At 51.3% G+C, this 18305-nt stretch overlaps 1 protein-coding gene across 1 annotated transcript in view; it reads right to left on the bottom strand.

Moving 5' to 3' along the window:
• CAPN2 (calpain 2) overlaps nt 1–18305 on the bottom strand; it is a 49030-nt gene that overhangs the window by 11203 nt on the left and 19522 nt on the right. Inside the window, exons 3-13 of the mRNA XM_080924353.1 lie at nt 14447–14565; nt 13783–13916; nt 12627–12795; nt 11683–11766; nt 10589–10674; nt 9270–9344; nt 8155–8315; nt 5953–6122; nt 3775–3786; nt 2661–2872; nt 916–952 (exon numbers count right to left, since the gene is read on the bottom strand). Coding sequence (XP_080780479.1) covers nt 916–952; nt 2661–2872; nt 3775–3786; nt 5953–6122; nt 8155–8315; nt 9270–9344; nt 10589–10674; nt 11683–11766; nt 12627–12795; nt 13783–13916; nt 14447–14565 — 1259 coding nt within the window. The remainder of the gene's footprint in view (nt 1–915; nt 953–2660; nt 2873–3774; nt 3787–5952; nt 6123–8154; nt 8316–9269; nt 9345–10588; nt 10675–11682; nt 11767–12626; nt 12796–13782; nt 13917–14446; nt 14566–18305) is intronic.

The raw sequence follows: 18305 nt of genomic DNA, 5'->3' as shown, positions 1-18305 counted from the left end.
CCAGGTGCTGGTTTTACAGGTATATGTCACTATGCCTGTCTTTTAAGATTATTTTTCCTTTTCGAGACAGGATCTCAAGTAGTCCAGGGTAGCCTTGAACTCACCGTAGAGCCAAAGATGTTTTGAACTTTTCATGTCCCCACCTCTACCTCTTCTGTGCTGAGATTACAGGGGTGCACCACCATGCCCGGGTAATGTGTTTTTGTTTTGTTTTAACTAAAGCCCTTGAGAGGGAGTGGAACCAAATGGCAGCGAGGTTACCCTTTAACTTCTTGTAATCCCAAGTATCTTTAATATTTAACCAAGATGACCTTGTATGGTCCACTCTAAAAGGAACCCAGTGGGGTGTTGTGGAACAGTTTAGTCAATCACATTTGGCATCCCACTGGGTACATATAACAAGCACAGGATTTCAGCAGCTATGATCCAACGGAAGAGTCACCCCAGGGCCTCAGAGAGAAGGAGCAATACCCCTTCATTTCTCTAGCCTGTGGTACTTTTACTAAGCTTTGCTAAGACTGGGCCTTGGGTGAAATTCCTGAATTACATCCCTAAAGCCCTTTGGGATTTACCACTGAACCACTCTTAGAACTCTCAGCAACTTAAGGAATCTCCTCATCCTTTGAGTCCATTTTCTAAATGATAAAAGTGAGGTTGAGCAAGGGGAGTGACCAGATCCCAGCCTGTTTAGTGCAGCATTAGTGATCTGTCTTACTCTCTAACCCCCAATCCCCCCGACCCCCCTGTACACACAGATAAAGTGGGCTTCAATGAGCAAGAGACTGACTAGCTGTAGCCTGGCTCTCACTGTCTTTACACAGCCCAAGGGGTGTCCAAGCCCCCACAGTGATTTTGCTCTGTCATATTCTGTGTGTCCATCAAATGAGCAGAGTTAGAGAGTTAAAGAAGAAATACCTCTTCAATGTTGGCTTCAATTTCATCATCAACAGCTCTGGAACCAGAAAGATATTTGGTTACTAGAAGGCTGGGGAGGGTGAACCAGAAGTATTGCAGATGTCATTCTACAAGAGGGAACAGCAGTGTTTACATCCAGCATGCTGTGACAGAGGGAGTCTCTGCAGCCCAAATGTCTGTGATAACACAGCTCCTTGGCAACAGTAACCAAGGCAGAGATACTTTGTTGGATTTGGGTCTTTATCAAACAGCTCCCCTTGTGGAATAGAGCAAGGACTTTAGGACTTACTTAGAGTCTGGCTGGACAGTTCCTTGACACCTGTTTCTTTGCCTTCCCTCCCTCCCTCTCCCCCACCTCTTTTTTTAAGCAAACACCCTACCACTGAGCTGCATGCCTAGTCTCAAAGGACAACTTTGAAGTTCCATCTGAAACATTCTTGGCCATGAGAAAACTACCATACTTGCTTGTATGAACCCCTGACTCCATCCCACATTGGGCTGAAGCAAGCCATACGGAACCTGATGGTAAAGCTAGCTTACTTTCACACAGTCCCTTACATAAGCTGGGTCCTTCGGTAAGGATACTTAAGCCTGGGAGAGCTTTCTTTGGGTGCCTATAATCTTAAACGAGCTTACTAAGAGTCCCACCTGCAGACCTGAAGTGTCACAAGTGAGTAAAGGAACGTCTAAGGGCTGCTAGCTGGGATCTGCTAGGTTGGCTATCCTAGGTCAGGGCAGTAGCTTTTGGGTGACAGAGAGATCACACTGGGGACTAGCCCTTCCCCGTGAGAAGGGCAGAATAAGGTTTGACCAAGAGCAACACCTTCACAATGATATTAGGGCCTGACTCCATCTCATCAGTGGAGAGGAAGCTGGACACACTGGGAGTTCCCTGGTGAAATGGCTCAACAGGTCCTTTCCCTACAGCAGGTTTCCATAAAACAGGAGGACCTGTCATGGCAGGAAGCCACCACCATGCTCTTGTGGCATTTACTGGTTCGCAGCTGTTGGGAGCGGAAGCTCTTTCAATGTTGTGTATTGTTTTGAAGCAAAGGTTCCCTGGCCTCTCTCCCAATGCCTCTTCCCTTTCATGGGAGGTGATGGGTAGAAACTGGCTTGTGCCCACCCCATCAAGCACATTATGGGACCTTTGGGTCTTTGGCAAAGGTTGTTCCAACTATGGTGGCCCAGAATGCCCTTGTTCCTGTCCTTCCCATTTTGTCCCTGGCCCCCCATCAGTTCTGGGTCCCCACAGCCTTTCAGTGATCCTCCTTTGGCTTACAATGTCCAGGGGTGGTTCCGTCTGCTGGATAAGTGACTGGGTGGCAGACACTACTGTGATCTGAGGCCACAGGGACAATGGTGAGAACTTGTCATACATGCCTAAAGTGCTCTACCAGAGACTTCCTGACTAAAACTGGGAAGGTTTCGGACATTGGCATTCTCCATTACACATGACGTGGGAAAGCAAGGGCTATGCCAGGTGTGGGCTCATAGAGGGTGTACGCAGGCCATTAAAATTATATTAGCAATTAGTAACTCATAGAAGGTCTTGCAAGCCATTCACTTCCCCAGCTGCCCTGTTTCAACTTAACATGTCCCGAGTGGATTTTCCCTTTGCTTCCTTCAATAGACCCTTCAGAGCTCTCCCGCCAGCCCTACACTGGCAAGTAGGTCGGTATTGGAGAAAAAGAAAAGTGAAGGGCAGACCAGGGCCAGAAACAAGGAGAGGCAGCAGAACATACTGGTAGTCAGCCTTCTTCTCCGAGAAGACTCTGATGCAGAAATCGCCGTCCTTGTGGGGCTCGAAGGTGGAAGGAACAAGGACATACTCTCCAGGGGGCAGCTTGAAGCGGTTGAGGACCTCCCGGAGGTTGATGAAGGTATCTGACCTCTCCCTGGCTCGGGTCGTGAGAAAAAAGTTCTTGCCGAGGTGGATGTTGGTTTGCCCTGTCAGCTGATGGTTAAACAAACCAATGAGGAAGGAGCTCACAAGCATGTCACGTTCACTCCCACAGGGATGATGGGGATGATGCCTGGATCATTTCAGATGGGAATTAAAATTTCCACCCCAAGCATCACATGACTGGTAAGGAGCTCAGGCACGACCAGGTGTGACGAGAATGCCTCTTTCCCATCCACTGTGCTCTAGGTGACAATCAGGGTGACAGAGGCCCCTCCCTAACAAAGGATCCAGGCTGGTTCTGTGCTGTGTTTCACAGGCCGACAAGAGGAAAGAGAAAAAAGGAGCCCTGCTGCCAAAGTAGATGTAAGCCAAGGCTAGGCCCAAGACTCAAAAAAGCTCAACTGTCCATCTGAATGCCCATGGATGGGGCAGGGTACCTGGTGTGACCTGGTGTGGCCTGGTGTGGCCTAGTGTGTCTATTTACTTTTGAGTCACCTGGCTGCTATGCATTTTATTACTGTTAACTGTGACCTTCTGCGCCCCTGTTCATGCTCACAGTTCCCAGGGGGAGTGATGGCTGATTACTTACACGGGAAAAGAAAGCAAAGCTCAGGGAGAGCATGTCATGCGCAGAAGGTCACATAGCCAGGGAGTTGCTTCTGTCTCCTGCCCCTCTCCCCCCCCCCCCCCCCGGCTTGTTCTCAGGGCTACTCTAGGGTCATGGGAAAAACAGTAAGCACTAATGAACTCTCTAGATACTTAGCCCCGAACTTTGTACAGTCGGCTGCAGAACTGGAGCCACCTCCACGGGGCCTCTGCGGGGTCAAGAGCTCATCTCTCAGCCACCGGCCCACTCCGAAGCTCCCACTACTCCCTGAGTTCAGGTTGACTATGCCTCAATCTTGTTGGCAGCTGGAGGCCTGGGGTTGGGGACTGACACGTGCCAGACGTACCTCCTCTGGGACCTGAAAAATAAAGGAGGCCTCATTCAGATTTGAGGAACAGAGTGCGAACACATTAGCACTGTGCCCGACTCTTCCCGGAGTGTTTTCTAGGTAGCTCCGGCGCTTCTAACTAGGTCATCAATGTACGCGGGCCACACTGGAAGAAAACCCTCTTAGGGCCTGACGATACAGTGGATGGGCCCTCAGTTTTCTTACATGTCAAAGAGGACTGGTAACTGTCCTCATCCTTCCTGCCCAACTCTGAAAGCCCATGACTGGACTTCCAAGTGCATGCGTGGGCAGACAATTCATTTTGCATTTCTGAGCTCTTCCGTCCAAGTCCTCAGCTTCCGTTTCAGAGGCTGAGAATCCAGGGACTACGTATACTTTGGAACTGACGGGTTTTTTTTTTTGGGGTGGGGAGTTGTTTTTGTTTTGTTTTTGTTTTTCTGTCCAACCTCATTTCTTAGGCTGGTGGGTGGGGCTCGGATCAGCAGCCAATCAGAAGCAGCTACGTTGCCTGAGCCAGAAGCACAGGAGCTTCTCCCTGACACCTCGCCTGGTTTTTCAGGGTTCTAGGAGTATACTTGGAGTTTGTGGGGAGAGGCCTGGTTTATGTTTGCTATTTTCCAAAGTCGTGTTCAGGCTACCACCTGACCTTGCCAAACATGAGGCTGAGGGAATGATGGGCAACAGGCTTGCAGAACCAGGGGGAGTCTGGCAAATTGCCGGATTTTGCTCACTAAACAAAAAGGCAACCAAGTAGCCACCCTGAGGTCTTCCGTGCTCTGCCCATCTGCCAAGCAGGGCTGTGTTTTGTACAGCTGAGCCCTCACATGGAGTTAGAACTCCAGGCTCTAGCCCTAGGCTGCCCCTCTGGTGCTGTTGAGCAGGCCGGACTTTTGTTTGTCTTGGATTGACAGAGGGCCCCCTGAGCAAGGGATCCGCGAGAGCAGAGCTGCAGCCAGCAGGCCCCAGGGGAGAATAATGACCCTTCTTTATCCTGTTGTGGGCTCTTGCCCATCCCGGCCAAAGACTTAGCTGGTCTCTGACCATTAGGACCTGTTGGCTTAGTTCAGCCCTCACAGTACTTCTTGGTAGAAAATTCTGTTCTAGCTTAATTATGTCTTTTCTCTTCTGAAGTTGCCGGGCAAACCAGAAGTCCAGGACTGTGTGAACAGGGACACAGAGGTCTTTTCCAAGCACGGAACTCCCAAGAGGGTAACTTTGGGTGCCCAAGGAAGGGCCAGCAAGTTCCTGGGGGACTCAAACAGCTGTATAGACTTTGGGTCGGCTACTGCTAAGTCTGGCTATGCTGGCATCTTTATTTTGGCTTGGCTAAGTTTCCTGTCCTCTGTCTTATTCCAAGTCTTGCCTCTGGCTGGGGTCTGTGTGGCTGGGGCTGGGAGAAGAGAGGAGAGGGAAGGGAGGGGAGGGAAGGTAAGGAAAGGGAAGGGAAGGAGAAGGGAGGGGAGGAAAGGGAAGGGAAGGGAAGGGGAAGGGAGGGGAGGGAAGGAAAGGGGAAGGGGGGGAGGGAAGGGAAGGGAAGGGGAAGGGAAGGGAGGGGAAGGAAGGAAAGGAAAGGGAGGGGAGGGGAGGGAAGGAAAGGAAAGGGAAGGGGAAGGGAGGGGAGGGAAGGAAAGGAAAGGGAAGGGAGGGGAGGGGAGGGAAGGAAAGGAAAGGGAAGGGAAGGGAAGGGAGGGAAGAGAAGGAAAGGAAAGGGAAGGGGAAGGGAGGGGAGGGAAGGAAAGGGAAGGGAAGGGGAAGGGAGGGGAGGGGAGGAAAGGAAAGGGGAAGGGATGGAAGGGAGGGGAAGGGAGGGAAGGAAAGGGAAGGGGAAGGGAGGGGAGGGGAGGGGAGGGAAGGAAAGGGGAAGGGAGGGGAAGGGAGGGAAGGAAAGGGAAGGGGAAGGGAAGGGAGGGAAGGAAAGGGAAGGGGAAGGGAAGGGAGGGAAGGAAAGGGAAGGGAGGGGAGGGGAGGGAAGGAAGGGGAAGGGAGGGAAGGAAAGGAAAGGAAAGGGAAGGGGAAGGGAGGGGAGGGAAGGAGAGGGAAGGTGAAGGGAAGGGAGGGGAGGGAAGGAAAGGAAAGAAAAGGGGAAGGGAGGGGAGGGAAGGAAAGGGAAGGGGAAGGGAGGGGAGGGAAGGAAAGGGAAGGGAAGGCAGAGCTCCACCCATCCTTTGCCTGTACCTCGTAGATGCCAAAGCCAATGGTGTGCATGTCCTCGCCCATCTTCCTCTGCCACCTCCGATGCTTCTGGATGAGACCCACCAGGAAGGTACAGCCCCTCTCCCCATCCTCCTCATCTTCATCTTCTTCCTCCAGCTTGATCAGGTACTGAGGGTTCATCCAGAAGGTATCTGTGGGACAGGGTCAGAGGAACCCAGGCCTGAATAAATTGTCCAGGAGCTGAGAACTGGGCTGGGTCTGGCCTCGTGGCTGGAGGTGGTCAGTTAAGGATGAGAAAGGGGGGGGGGCTGGTGGGAGATGAGGAAGCACAGAAGAGGCCAAAGGCAATGCCTCAGATGAAGTGGCTGCTGAGAGGTGGGCTCTGGAGGCAGATCTGCCTGCACCTATCATGAGGAGACAGCTTCCTTGGGTTCTCTCCGCTGGCATAGGGGTTCTTATAGCTTAGGCTGGCCTCAGACTTGCTTGTGTCTGAGGATGAGCTCCAATGTTTGATCCTCCTGACTCTGCCTCCTCAGTGCAGGGCTTGCAAGTACTAAGGACTGAACCAGGGCTGCAGGCATGCTAGGGAATCACTCCCATCAGAGTTACACTCTTGCTCCCATTATGAAGTCTACCTAAAGGCGTATCACCCAACTCATAGCAAATGGAGGGCCACTGGACTCCTGGCACACTATGAATCTCAAAAGGACCTAAATCAGGAACTGGTCTTTATTTACCCGTAGGCTGGCTTGCCTTGGTGCTCCCTGTGGACACCTGCGCACACTGTGCCTGCCTTTTGGCTCCTACCCCTTGGCAAATGTAGAGGCCAGAAAGCTTTGTGTCTCTTGCTTACCCTCATGGTGCCTCTACAATCCGTACTTCCAAAGCCCATTTGCAGGAAGACACTGAGTCCCCTGTTTGAGTGCCTCCCATCCCTCAAGCAGTGACTTCTGAGGTAGATTAGAAGCATGGCCTCACAGCCTTGGCAGCCATGTTACAATGGGTTCTTTCGACTCAGTTGTGTTGGCACACACATTTGTTTGTGGAGCTCTAGGCTACCTCAGTGGCGCTGAGCAAGTACTGTTGAGGCAGAGCATCCCCAAGGCCAAGAACACTCACTCTGAGGTCCTTGAGAGAGTGTCTGTGGACGCTCTCATCTAATGGGTACAGAATGTTTCTGTGGGTTGCAGAGGGGCTTCTCAGTGGTGACCTCTAGAACTGCCACTTGGTGACTGCATGCTGGGACTGAGGGACTGGCTGGCTAGTCTACTTGCTCTGTTGGTCTGGTATATGACTTAGAGCCTCTGTTTCCTCCTCTGCAACAGAGAGTCAAAATATGACCATGTCTGCCACTGGAGTAACAGTGACTCCATAGTCATACTGCCTGGGTTCAAACCCCAGAAAGCTCTGTGGCCCTGGGTCAGCCACTTCCAGAGTCTCAGTCTCATCATCCTCAAGTTGGAAATGAACTTAGGTGAGTTTGTCGAGAAGACGAATACACAGAAGAGACTCATTGTCCCCAGTACTCTATGAACACCTCACCCTGTGACTGGGAGTGTCATCGAGATCAGTGTCTAGGGGGCAGAGTAGGAGAAGACTGAGCCATCAAGACAACAGAAGAGATCAGCAAAGGGATCAACAGAGCAGAGCAGAGGAGAAACCCTCTCCTGACATGAGTTAGGCTCCGTCAACATTTCCTCTCTCCCTCCCTCTGTCCGTCCGTCCGTCTGTCTTTTTGAGACAGCGTTTCCCTGTGTAGCCCTGGCTGTCCTAGAATTCACTCTGCATAGCACGATGGCTTCTAACTCCAAGACTGAGCACTGGGATTCAAGGTGTGCTGCTACCAACACCCAGCTATAAACATTTTATAAGTGAACTTGACACACAAGAGGGTGGCAGAAGAGGCTGGTGTGCCCCAGGATACAGTGCATGAGGGCCTGAGGTGGCTCATTATGAGCTAGGACTTAGCACTGCCTCCGTAAGCCATATGAAGGTCACAGCACATAAGGGGATATGGGGTCCAAAGGGCATCACAGCAAATGAATACAGGATGTAGTAAGGCTGAGAAAACGGAAAGATGTTGAGACATAGGCTGGTGGTGAAGGAAGAGAATGAAGGCCTGGGTGAGCGGGAGCCAACACCTCTGGGCTTCCAGGCTGATATGGCATCTCTATCCAGGTAGGAGGCCATGGGACCGCAGCCACACGTGGTTATGGCCCTTACTTGGGTAATTCCTGCAGCCCCCTGCCGTGGAGCCTCGCCTCCAGTTCCCATCCATCTTGGTGAGTTTCCACTTCTTGTACGAGTCACAGGTGAGGGTGTCTGGGGTCAGGTTACAGATCTCCAGGCGAGAGTAGTGCCTCAGGAAGTCACTGAAGGACATCCTAGCAGAGACAGGGCATGTTGAGTTACAGAGGACATGGGGTCAGCCTTAAACTTCTGTCTGGTCAGGCGAGGGACTGCTTAAGACCCAGTGCAGGCACTATGGCCAGACGCAGAGGGCCCCAGATCTAGCTCTGTAGCAGCCACCTTCCAAGTGACAATTTTGGGCAAATTGATAAGTTCTCTTTGCACCCCAGAGTTCTCATATGTGAAATGACAGCCATGAATAAATACAAACCGAGACAACACATGGGCTCTCGGAGCAAACAGTAACCACTGTAGGTGTTCTGTGGGGCAACGCACATGCAGGGAACCCTTTCTGCTCACTAAGGAACTGATTTCATTCTTCTTAAGCTTTGTTTTATCAACATTACGTGTGTTTGCTTTAGTGAGTATTCCTGAATACATGCAGGAGCCTGAGGAAGCCAGATCCCCTGAAATCAGAGTTACAGGCATCGTGAGCTACCGTGTGGGGTTAGAAATGAACTCAGGTTTGCACGAGCAGAGGGCACCCTTAACTACTGAGCCATCCTTTCCTTAGAGTTGGTATCTCAATGAACCAGGACATCTCTTTAGAGACTGGTGGGAGGAAAGGCCCCCTCTTTCTCTGTGTTTTCTCTTAGGTCTGAAGGTCTCTAAAGGAATTCCTCTCAGCCCTTGTGAAATTGCCCAGGGTGTCAACCCCATGGCCGAGATGGACAAAGAGAAGAGACTTAAAAGGTCATATAGAGATTGTATTTTCTGGATAGCCGAGGCTATGCAGCTTGCTCTCCATGTTGAGAGCCCTCTTCCTCAATTTCCAGAGAGCCAAGATTACAGAGGTCACCACCTGCTTGGCACTTAAATGCATAAAGAGCAGCAAAGCCACAGTGCCCTACCACACGCCCTCAGAGTGTTCCGTGCATTTCTGACTGAGGCTCTGGTTAGTGGCTTCCCTGGAGCCTCCGCTGCCTTACCAGAACTCTCCGTCCTCCTGTCGTTCTGTCAGATTTGCCCTTACTTCCGGGTCAACCGTGTTCCAGCTGGGGCAGCTGGAAAGCAAAGCAATAAGAGAGGCCTTGAGAATGAGTCCCCAAAGGCTGAGGATCGAAACACACCCACTCTTACTACCTACGGAGGGCCCTGGCCAAAGAAAGGAAGGGATTCTCCCACCTGGATCCAGACCCCCATGGAGAAACACAAAGCATAGTCTAAGAAGCACAGAATCTTGTAAAGGGAACAAGGAGGAGGTCCTGCCCCCTGGAACATGGCAGATAGAAGAGTGGGAAATAAGCAAGGCCCGCTGTCAAGGGATGAAGGCGTGTTGTCTGTGTCAGGGAAGATGCTCCTGGAAGCTCTTTTAGGGGTGACTGTATATCCACCAAGGACCACCCCCAGAGCAACCTGGAAGGAAGTTTGTCTATAAGCATTCCTCTGCTGAGGCCAGGGCTACCTAGAACAAGGTGGGAAAGTGGATGGAGAAAGGGGAGGTGCCCCTGGGAAAGAGTCGGTGGATCCAGCAGAGACTCTCAAAGGATTATTTGCCCAGAGGGTTGAAGCTTAACAGCTCCTAGAAAGCCCCGAGGATCAACAGGCTCTTCTGCTCTTGGCACACGGTTCATACTGGATTTATTAGGATGGCAATGTCTTTCCTTTCCTTTTTCCTGTTTACACTTATTTATTTATTTTATGTGTGGTGTGCATGAGTGTGTGCTGGCTCGAATATTCCAGCAGGTATGCTCTGCCACAGTGCCTTAGTGAAGGTCAGAGGGTAACTTGTGCTTAGCTGGTTCTTTCACTCCTCCATGTGGCTCACAGGGATCAAAAACTCACGTCATCGGGCTTGGCGCCAAGCACCTTTGCCTGCTAAGCCATTTCATCGGCCTATGGGGATCATTTTCCCCAGAGGGCCCAGTAGCAGAGTGAGCGTGAGCTGGAAAAGGACGGACAGACAGACAGATGACGGACAGAAAGAATGTACCCTGCTGGAGGCTTGGGCCAGGCCAGAGTTCCCCAATGCTGACTGAGAGTAGTTTGCAAAAATCTTTAAGCGAGCCACAGGCCTGGGACCCACGCGGTGTGAGGAGTGACCTCAGAACTCCATTTCTTGGCACTGCCCACAGTGCCTCCTCTCTGAGCTGCAGTCGGCCTGCCTCCACCCTCCCCGTACACTGCGAGCGCTCCCCGGGCCTCTCCTCTGCTGGCCCTCCCTATAGGATGCTCAAAACCCGAGCCCTCCTCTGCTGGCCCTCTCTGTAGGATGTGCACTCCATGACCCACCCTGTTCCCTTCTCACTTGTCATTCCACTTCCCGGTCCACTCCACTTGTCCCCAGGGATTCCTGATGCGGATCAACTTCTGCAGGCTTCCTGAGCTTTCAACCTAAAGGAGCCAATGAAAGGAAAGAAGGAGGGAGAGGCTGAGGGCCACGCAGGCTTGGAGGGCTTGGACACTCCTTTCTCCCCCTCCCCCTTCAGATTGGAGGAGGATCATGGAAGCTGGAAAGGTGGAAAGGGTTTGAAGCCTCAGATCACTGCTGGCCAGTGTTGGAAAATCAGAATTAAACCCCAAGCACCTAGGAGGTCCCTCTCCCAAGTGCCAGGGAAGCCAATGAGACTCCATCTCAGTCAAACAAAACAAAAGAAAACAAAAAGCACCACCTCCCCCCAAACCAAGAAAATGAGAATTAAAGCTCCTAGGAGCTGGTTTTAACGACTGGGCCCTTTAATCGTTGTCAGCAGCAGGCGGCTTGCCCTGGTGTCTGTGGTTGGAGTGTTAGAGCTAAACCTCAGTTAACTAACTATAATGGGTTGTACTTTGGTGACAGGCTCTCAGAGATGCTGTTTCGGTTGCTTAAAGGTGTTGGATGAAAAGGAAGATGCAGCTTGGGTTTTTGTTGTTTTTTTGTTTTGTCAAGGTTTCATTGCATTACCCAGGCTGCCCCTGAACACATGGACTCAAATGACCCTCCTGTCTAGGGTCCAAAGTAGCTGGGCCGACAGTCCCATCGTATCTGTAGCTTACTTACTTGTAAATGGCTGGGGGCCCTGGGCAGGGGGGGGGGAGGGGACCTGCCACTTCTATGGAGGCAGCATGTGTGGCAAAACTTAGCCAAGTTAAAATACACATTAAAAAAATCTTTATAAAGCAACCCAGGACTTGAGAAACAGAGGCTAGGATTTCAGGTGTGAGCCACCACGCCCCACGAACAGTAATTTGAAGAGTATAAAACAGAAAGGGCTGTGTTCGGGGTTTTGTTTTTAAAACGAATCCAGAGTTAACAGAAGAACGCCCGCAGCCGCCACTGTGACCAGCAGGGGGCAGAGCGCACCGGGCAGCTGCCGCTCTGGAGGCCCCACCCCGGCCAGCCAGTGCTTGCACGGGCCCTACCTCCTCGGCCCCGGTGACCGAGTACGCATGTCCTTTCACCAACTTCTGGTACGTAACAGCCTCAGAATCCGCAGCGCTGGTGATCTGTAAACACAAAGACGGTAGGCGGCGGCTGCTCTAATCCGGACACAAACGGCCCAGACGGACGCCCAAGGCACCCGGGCCCAGACCGGGGAACTCTGCAACTTAAAGTTGCTGATCACCAGGGAGCAAGTTGGCACACGTCACCCTACTTGGATGGGGGGGGGGGGCGTGTAGGGATTCACCACAGACAAGGGTCTGTGGGAGACCTAATGACAGATACCCAAGATGCTCTGATTCCGCACCCCTACCCCGTCTAGCTCAGTTGCACAGGATGGCAGTTCTCTATTTCTAGCCTAACTTCAGAATCCACATATTGGGTTGCCAACTCCTTAAACCCCCACCCCCACCCCCTTTCACATCCTTTGGGCGCAGCTCCGGGAAGCTCCTAGGGCCTGGACCAGGCTCACGCTGCATCTTCCTGGTGAAGTTTGCCTGCAAAGCTACTTTTGAAGAAACGGTTCCTTGTGGGACTCCCTGGAGTCTGTCTTCTCCAGGACCCACAATCACGGGGACGGATTGAGAAGACGCTGCAGGGCTGCTCCAGACAGCCCTGCTTGTGGGGGCCAAGGTGTCAAGACCGGCAGAAGGGGGATGGGACTTTGTGTGACCTGCGTGCGTTCTGTGAGTGAAGTGATTGAGCTCAGTTAGAATGGAGAGTGGGCTGGGGATGAAAAACTGAAGGCACTGTTACTACATCAAAGGCGCCCCCTAGAGAGCTACTGCCTAGTGACGCTGGCCTTCCTGAGCTGAGCAACAAGTTGGGCAAGGGATGTGTTGATGTCTTAAAGTGTCTGGGCCCTTTTAGGCCTCCCCTGAGCGATGGCAGGCTGGAGTGCTTGCTAAGGGTGATGGAGACTTACATCAATAGAGCAGCCAAGCAGAGACCCTTTCTGCAAAGCCTTCTGGATGATCCTGAACAAGTTGGGGGGAGGCTTCCTCAGCTCATACCACTCAGCAATGCCTCCGGTGAAGTCTTCAAAGCCCTCGGTGGTGGCACCCCCGGAGAGTGCCTCATAGCACCCGTTGATCCTGAGGGAGGGAATTCATGCTGCCACTCCCTGCCCGGGGTGCTGTGGCAGTGTGTGTGTGCCTTCAGCCCTGAAATCGCCAACCCACTCGAACTCAGATCCCCACTGTGGGAGTTCGGGGGTCCTCTGCTTTCAGCCCCCTTGTCTTTGTCTCCAACTTGGGGTATCCAGGAAGGCAAGGCACTATCACTCTAGTCACTTTTCCTCTGTGGCTATGACGTGTTTTAGAACTTGTACCGAACCCTGAAGCTGGAAGAACTTAGTGTTGCTATGATCCAGACTCCGGGATTGACTCTCACCCTGATGCTGAGGTTGGCTAGAGACACTTCAGTAATGAACCCAGCTTCCTCAGAAGCACACAGCAGGTTTCTATGGTCATCCCCCAAGTTCTCATGGCTAAGAACATGAAGCCCCCACACCCCTTTCCTAGCCTGGGGCTATAGGTATCCTAAACCCACCAGCTTCCATCTTAATGCCATGTGAGCATCATCACCTGAGACCCCGCTGCAGAGGGCCTGACATCCTAGGTGGGTTCAGCACAGCTCTGGGCCAGCTGGGTGAGGCACAGCTAGGATCAGAACCAGGAAACCATTCGTACCAGCCACCTGATTTATTCTGGATGAGTTTCTACAATCTCCCTCCCTCTGCAATGGGTAGCTTTGACCCATTAGCAGAAGCTTTTGGTCTTTTCAGTCAAGAGGCAATGGGGCCACCAAAGAAGCAGAATTTTCTCAAGGCCTGAGCAGTCGGCCCCAGAATGTTCCAGTTCACTTGCAAAAACAGCAATGACCGTCCTGTCCCAGTACATCATGTGAACAGCCACCATGCCCACATTACCTCCTTGAATTAAGAGCCCAATTTGGGCCAAAGCCATCCTTTTATAGAACAGAATGTCTACTCAAAACACTCCCCAAAATAGCTTCTGCTGTTTTGGAGTCCAGGGCAGCAGGGGCAAGATGGGGTGTTGGGGAAGGGTGTGGTTACTTACTTGGCATAGGCCTTCTCCAGGAGGGCACTCCAGAACTCGCTCCCCTCAGCTGAATGCACAAAGAGCAGCTCCCCGTCCTTGGTGGGCAGCCTGTCGTCCACCACCACCTCCACCCATTCGCCATATTGCCAGAACTGCAGGGCATGGGCGACAAGAGAGGGGTGGCGCTGGGACTCTGAGCCATGGCCTCATCCTGCTCTTCCCACCCAGCTCCTTGTTGTAGGTTCCCATGATGCTCTTCGGTGTCTTATGTTAAGTGTGCCCCTCGCCAAGCAAGAAGCCAATGGAGCTCACGTGCGCCTCCAAAGCCATTTGCACTTCTTTTAAACATATCATCTCTCATTTGCATAAAAGGAAACGTTTTAACCTTTTATCTCAAACCTCAAATAATAAAACTTAAAAAAAAAAAAAAAAAAAAAAAAAAACCAGGGATTACTTCCTGAACACATTACTTCCTGTACACCATGATATACCTCCAAGCACCATCCCCAGCCCTGCCTCTCAGCCATTCTGATGGGACCCCACACTGTGGGCAGGCTGGGAAAATCTTGTCTCTTTCTCCTAGCATCCTTTGCAGAACAGAACTGATCTTCAGAGCTTTCAAACCAACCTGCTGAGCCCCCGAGCCGGGGCAAGGAGGTGCCTCAGCCAACTGTTAACTCACCTGGAAGCGGAAGATGCCTGCATAGTTCTCCTGGAAACTCTGATCTAGAGGCACAACCCGAGCCAGGATTTCTTCATTCAGGGTGAGGGAGGCAATGGCAGCCAGCAGCCAGCAGTCCCCTGAGAACGCAAAGCCAAGAGCTCTTGGTCAGGTCTTAGCTCCCGGAGGATATGAATGAAGTCTCGTTTCTGCAGCTGAGTGCTTGAAACCCAACCTTACCCCTGGAGTGGTGTTTCAGATAGTCCTCAACTACGGGATAGGTCACCTGGTCTGGCGGATATTTTGATGGAGCTGCTAACAGTGAAATGCCATGCTGTGTGGATGGCTGGATCCAAGAGAGGTTCACTGAGAAACTAAGAACCTGGTGGCGGCTCAACTGTGTCGTTAGAGCCCAGGTCTGTGCCTGATACACAGGAGCTATGGACAAACTGAACTTGGCAGGGCAGCAGAAACCTCAATGAAAAGGTTTCCAAGGGGAGTTTGAATGAGAGAAGAAAATGCACCAATGGATGGAGAGGGGCTGAACACCGCTCCTCTCCTACAAGGATTTGGAGACAAAGAGATACCTGGGCGTGGGGGTGGAGGAGGGCAGTGTGATCACAGGACAACGCAGAAGAGCCATGAGCTAGTATGTATGCGCTGGGACTGACTCTGAGGGGTTCTCAGGTAGAGAGAGGCAGAGCTCTCTTCTGGGATTCGGGCACAGAAGGGACTGAACGGGGACAGGGACAACCAGATGAGGATCTCTGATCCTCTTTGTGAAGGGGAACATATGTCTAAAGCATGCAGTTTCCACTGGTGCCCACTGCAGGAGCTTCGTGTAGGAAGGCACCATGGTCATCCCTGCACTTACAAATGACCTGGCAGACAGGGACGTTGTTGAGGCACCAAAACAAAACAAAAACCAAAAACAACAACAAAGGGAAACTAGGAAGAGAATGAAGATGTTTATGACAGTAAAAGTTTCCATGGCAACCACAGGGAATGACTTGGTTAATTAGAATGCTTGAAACACGTGGCCCTCCCTAATTGGTCAGCAGGTAACCAAGAGACAGAGAATCTGTTGCTTCTGAAATTAGGTGGGCGGTAGAGCCCTGCAGATTTTGTAGTTTTCCACTACAATCATTTGCTGTTCTAGTAACACCAGGGCCTTCTCTGGACTCTGTCTCCAATGCTCTGTCCCCAATTCCAGAGGACCGGAACATAATGACCTCCAGTTGAACTTGGCAGGGACAGGCAGCCTCTGCTTTGCATCTATAAAGATGTGTGTAGACTGAAGGGCTGACATCACCCCACCTCCGTGAAGCTCTGCCAATGCTGATGAAACAAGGCTGAGAGATACGGAAGCTCGGTCTCCAGATCAAGCCGTTCCTGAAGGCAGCCCTGAAACATTTCCCTCACCTGAACTGATCATTTCCTCATTTCCTGATCCAGAGTTTAGGTTACAAGTCCCCGAGACTTGCTGTTAGGGGAAGGTGGACAGGAACCATTGCTTGTTCAGGCCGCCTGCAGGCTTCCCACTGCTCTAGGAGATTCAAATTCTTCTCATTACTCCTCACAACAGCTCCAGGAGAGTGTGCACTGCAATCACTGCCTCCCCTTGTTAAAGAGTAACAAGGCTCAGCAAGCCTTTGTGTCCACTGTGTCCACTGAAACAGCCGCAGGCCCGGGTTTTAAATTTTAAAGTCTTGATTGGCTGTCAGACACCCGAGGGATTCAACCTTTTGGGTCATTGAGGCCACTGTACAGCTTAAACTGCTGACTCTAACTAGGGAGCCCAAGAGATTTGGCAGCGATCCTTTCTGGCTCTGCATAGCAGGCGGACCTGAGGATTAGTAAGGGTGGTACCTATCTGGGAGTGCTTTTCCTACCTAACTCCACATGGTACCTTGGACGGACCTGTGGACGCAGTGTTCAGAAAGACCTGACAGTTTCCTGAGATCTGCCGCTAGCCCATCCAAGCCATTCAAACTCTCCATAACTGAAGGACTAGCTCTCCAGATGCCAGTTGTTCCTGGGGTGAGGGGAGCCCACTGCCCCCTTTATTATTCCATCTCTCTTCTGCTTTAGGCCTCTTTAGGAGCCTGGCAATGGCTGTGGTTCTAATGACTTTGAACTTATTACATGTTCTAGGACACCTGCAAACTGTCTAGATCGGAGCATCTCTATGGCATTTTCACACAAGCCTGAGGTGTGAAAATGGACCCACTGTGTGGAGTCAGACCCAAGCTGGAGCTTTCGTGAATTCTGTGTAAGGACCCATCACATCTTGAGCATCTGCTTAGGGGATGCCTGGTACCGTGTGAACCCGCTGATGACATTCTCCCTTCTGATTCCCTCGGCCGGAGTGATCGCGACTTTTATATCGGCCTATACACGGAAACATAAGCATGTGTGCAGGACCAGGCCTTTATAATCTCAGAGGTCCCTGGGGACCAGTGTGCTCTTCAGGGAACAAAGAGTCTGGCCTCGGAAAGTGACACATTTGTATTTCTGTATTTGTATTTATATTAGGTCGCCACACCTATCTCGGATTACCACTAGCAGTCTAGGGTGCTCTTGCCACATCCTGGGAATCAGTGGCCCTACTTTGTGGCTTCCAGTTTTCCCCCTTTATGTCCCAGAAGCAAATATCCATACTAGACAGGTAAGAATTAGGCCTCTTCTCGAGCCGCCTTTGGAGACCACTTTCCTCATCACTGGCTGTCCAGCTTCTTCTGAAAGGGTCACGATGCTAGAGGGTCCCCAGGGCGACGAGACAGTGACTCTAAGCTAGACATAGCTCCTGTGTCCTGGAAGGGGCACGGCCCAGGCTCCTCCTCCTCCCAGTAGGAATTTAAGAACTAGCAGGTGGCTAACACACGCACAGTGCTTGAATGCTGACGAAGAATGGTCCGCATTCTTCTAGGACTTCTCATACCTCTCAGGCCATCCCTCCCATCCCTCTTATCTCCAAAGGTCAGGAGGTCATGGAGTAGTCATTTGACAGGCCTCACACACATAGTCTCTGAGTCCAAACCCTGGGACATTTCTTGTTTTGTTTTCTTGAGTCATAGGCTCACCATGGAGCTCTGGCTGCTTTGGATCTTGATATGTAGACCGGGCTGGTCTTGAATTCACAGAGCTCTCTGCCTGCCTCTGACCCTCTTGTGCTGTAATTAAAGCTCTGTGCTATCATATCCAGCCGAATCTTGGGTTTTGTTTCAGAATAACACCACGATAGTAACTTCTTTTTTATCGAGGGATTTCCACTAGTTCCCACTAGGAATGCTCAACCGTAAATTTGAATGTGACACTTTGGAAGAATACACTAACAGGGAATTCACCAAGGCAACATGGAAGCTTCTCCTTACACGGCCAAGACCACACTACAATCAAAGCCAAGGTGGGAAGCAAAGAATGCTGTGCACTTTGGATTTGTCGGTGTGTTAAAACAAGGTCTCACTGTAGCATAGACTAGCCCAAAACTCAAAATTTCTCCTGCCCAGGACTCTAGTGTGCTTGGATCACAGGTGTGCCCCAACACACTCTAAGCCATAGACATAATCACACTTCTAACTCATGAGCCCAGTGAGGAAGCCTTAGAGGCAGGAGGATATTTTGTTTTTTAATAAGGTGGAAACACTTAGAATCACATTTCATATTTGATTCCTTTACATTCTCCCTCATCCCAATCAGCAGAATATTTTGAGATAAGTGGGAATCCCCATTACCCATTCTTTAAAAAAAAAAATTGATCCATACAAAATGTATTGGCGGCAATCTCTATGCAGTGATTGTGCAGCTGACACGCTCAAAGGCTTGCCATGTGCCAGGCCCATGTAAGAGTTTGCTTACATCTTCCCAGAACCACACCCTT

The sequence above is a fragment of the Micromys minutus genome, assembly GCF_963924665.1.
Source record: "Micromys minutus genome assembly, chromosome: 1".
Lineage (NCBI taxonomy): Eukaryota > Metazoa > Chordata > Mammalia > Rodentia > Muridae > Micromys > Micromys minutus.
Note: the sequence above shows the minus strand (reverse complement) of the source record. Positions and strands in the feature narration are given on the sequence as shown.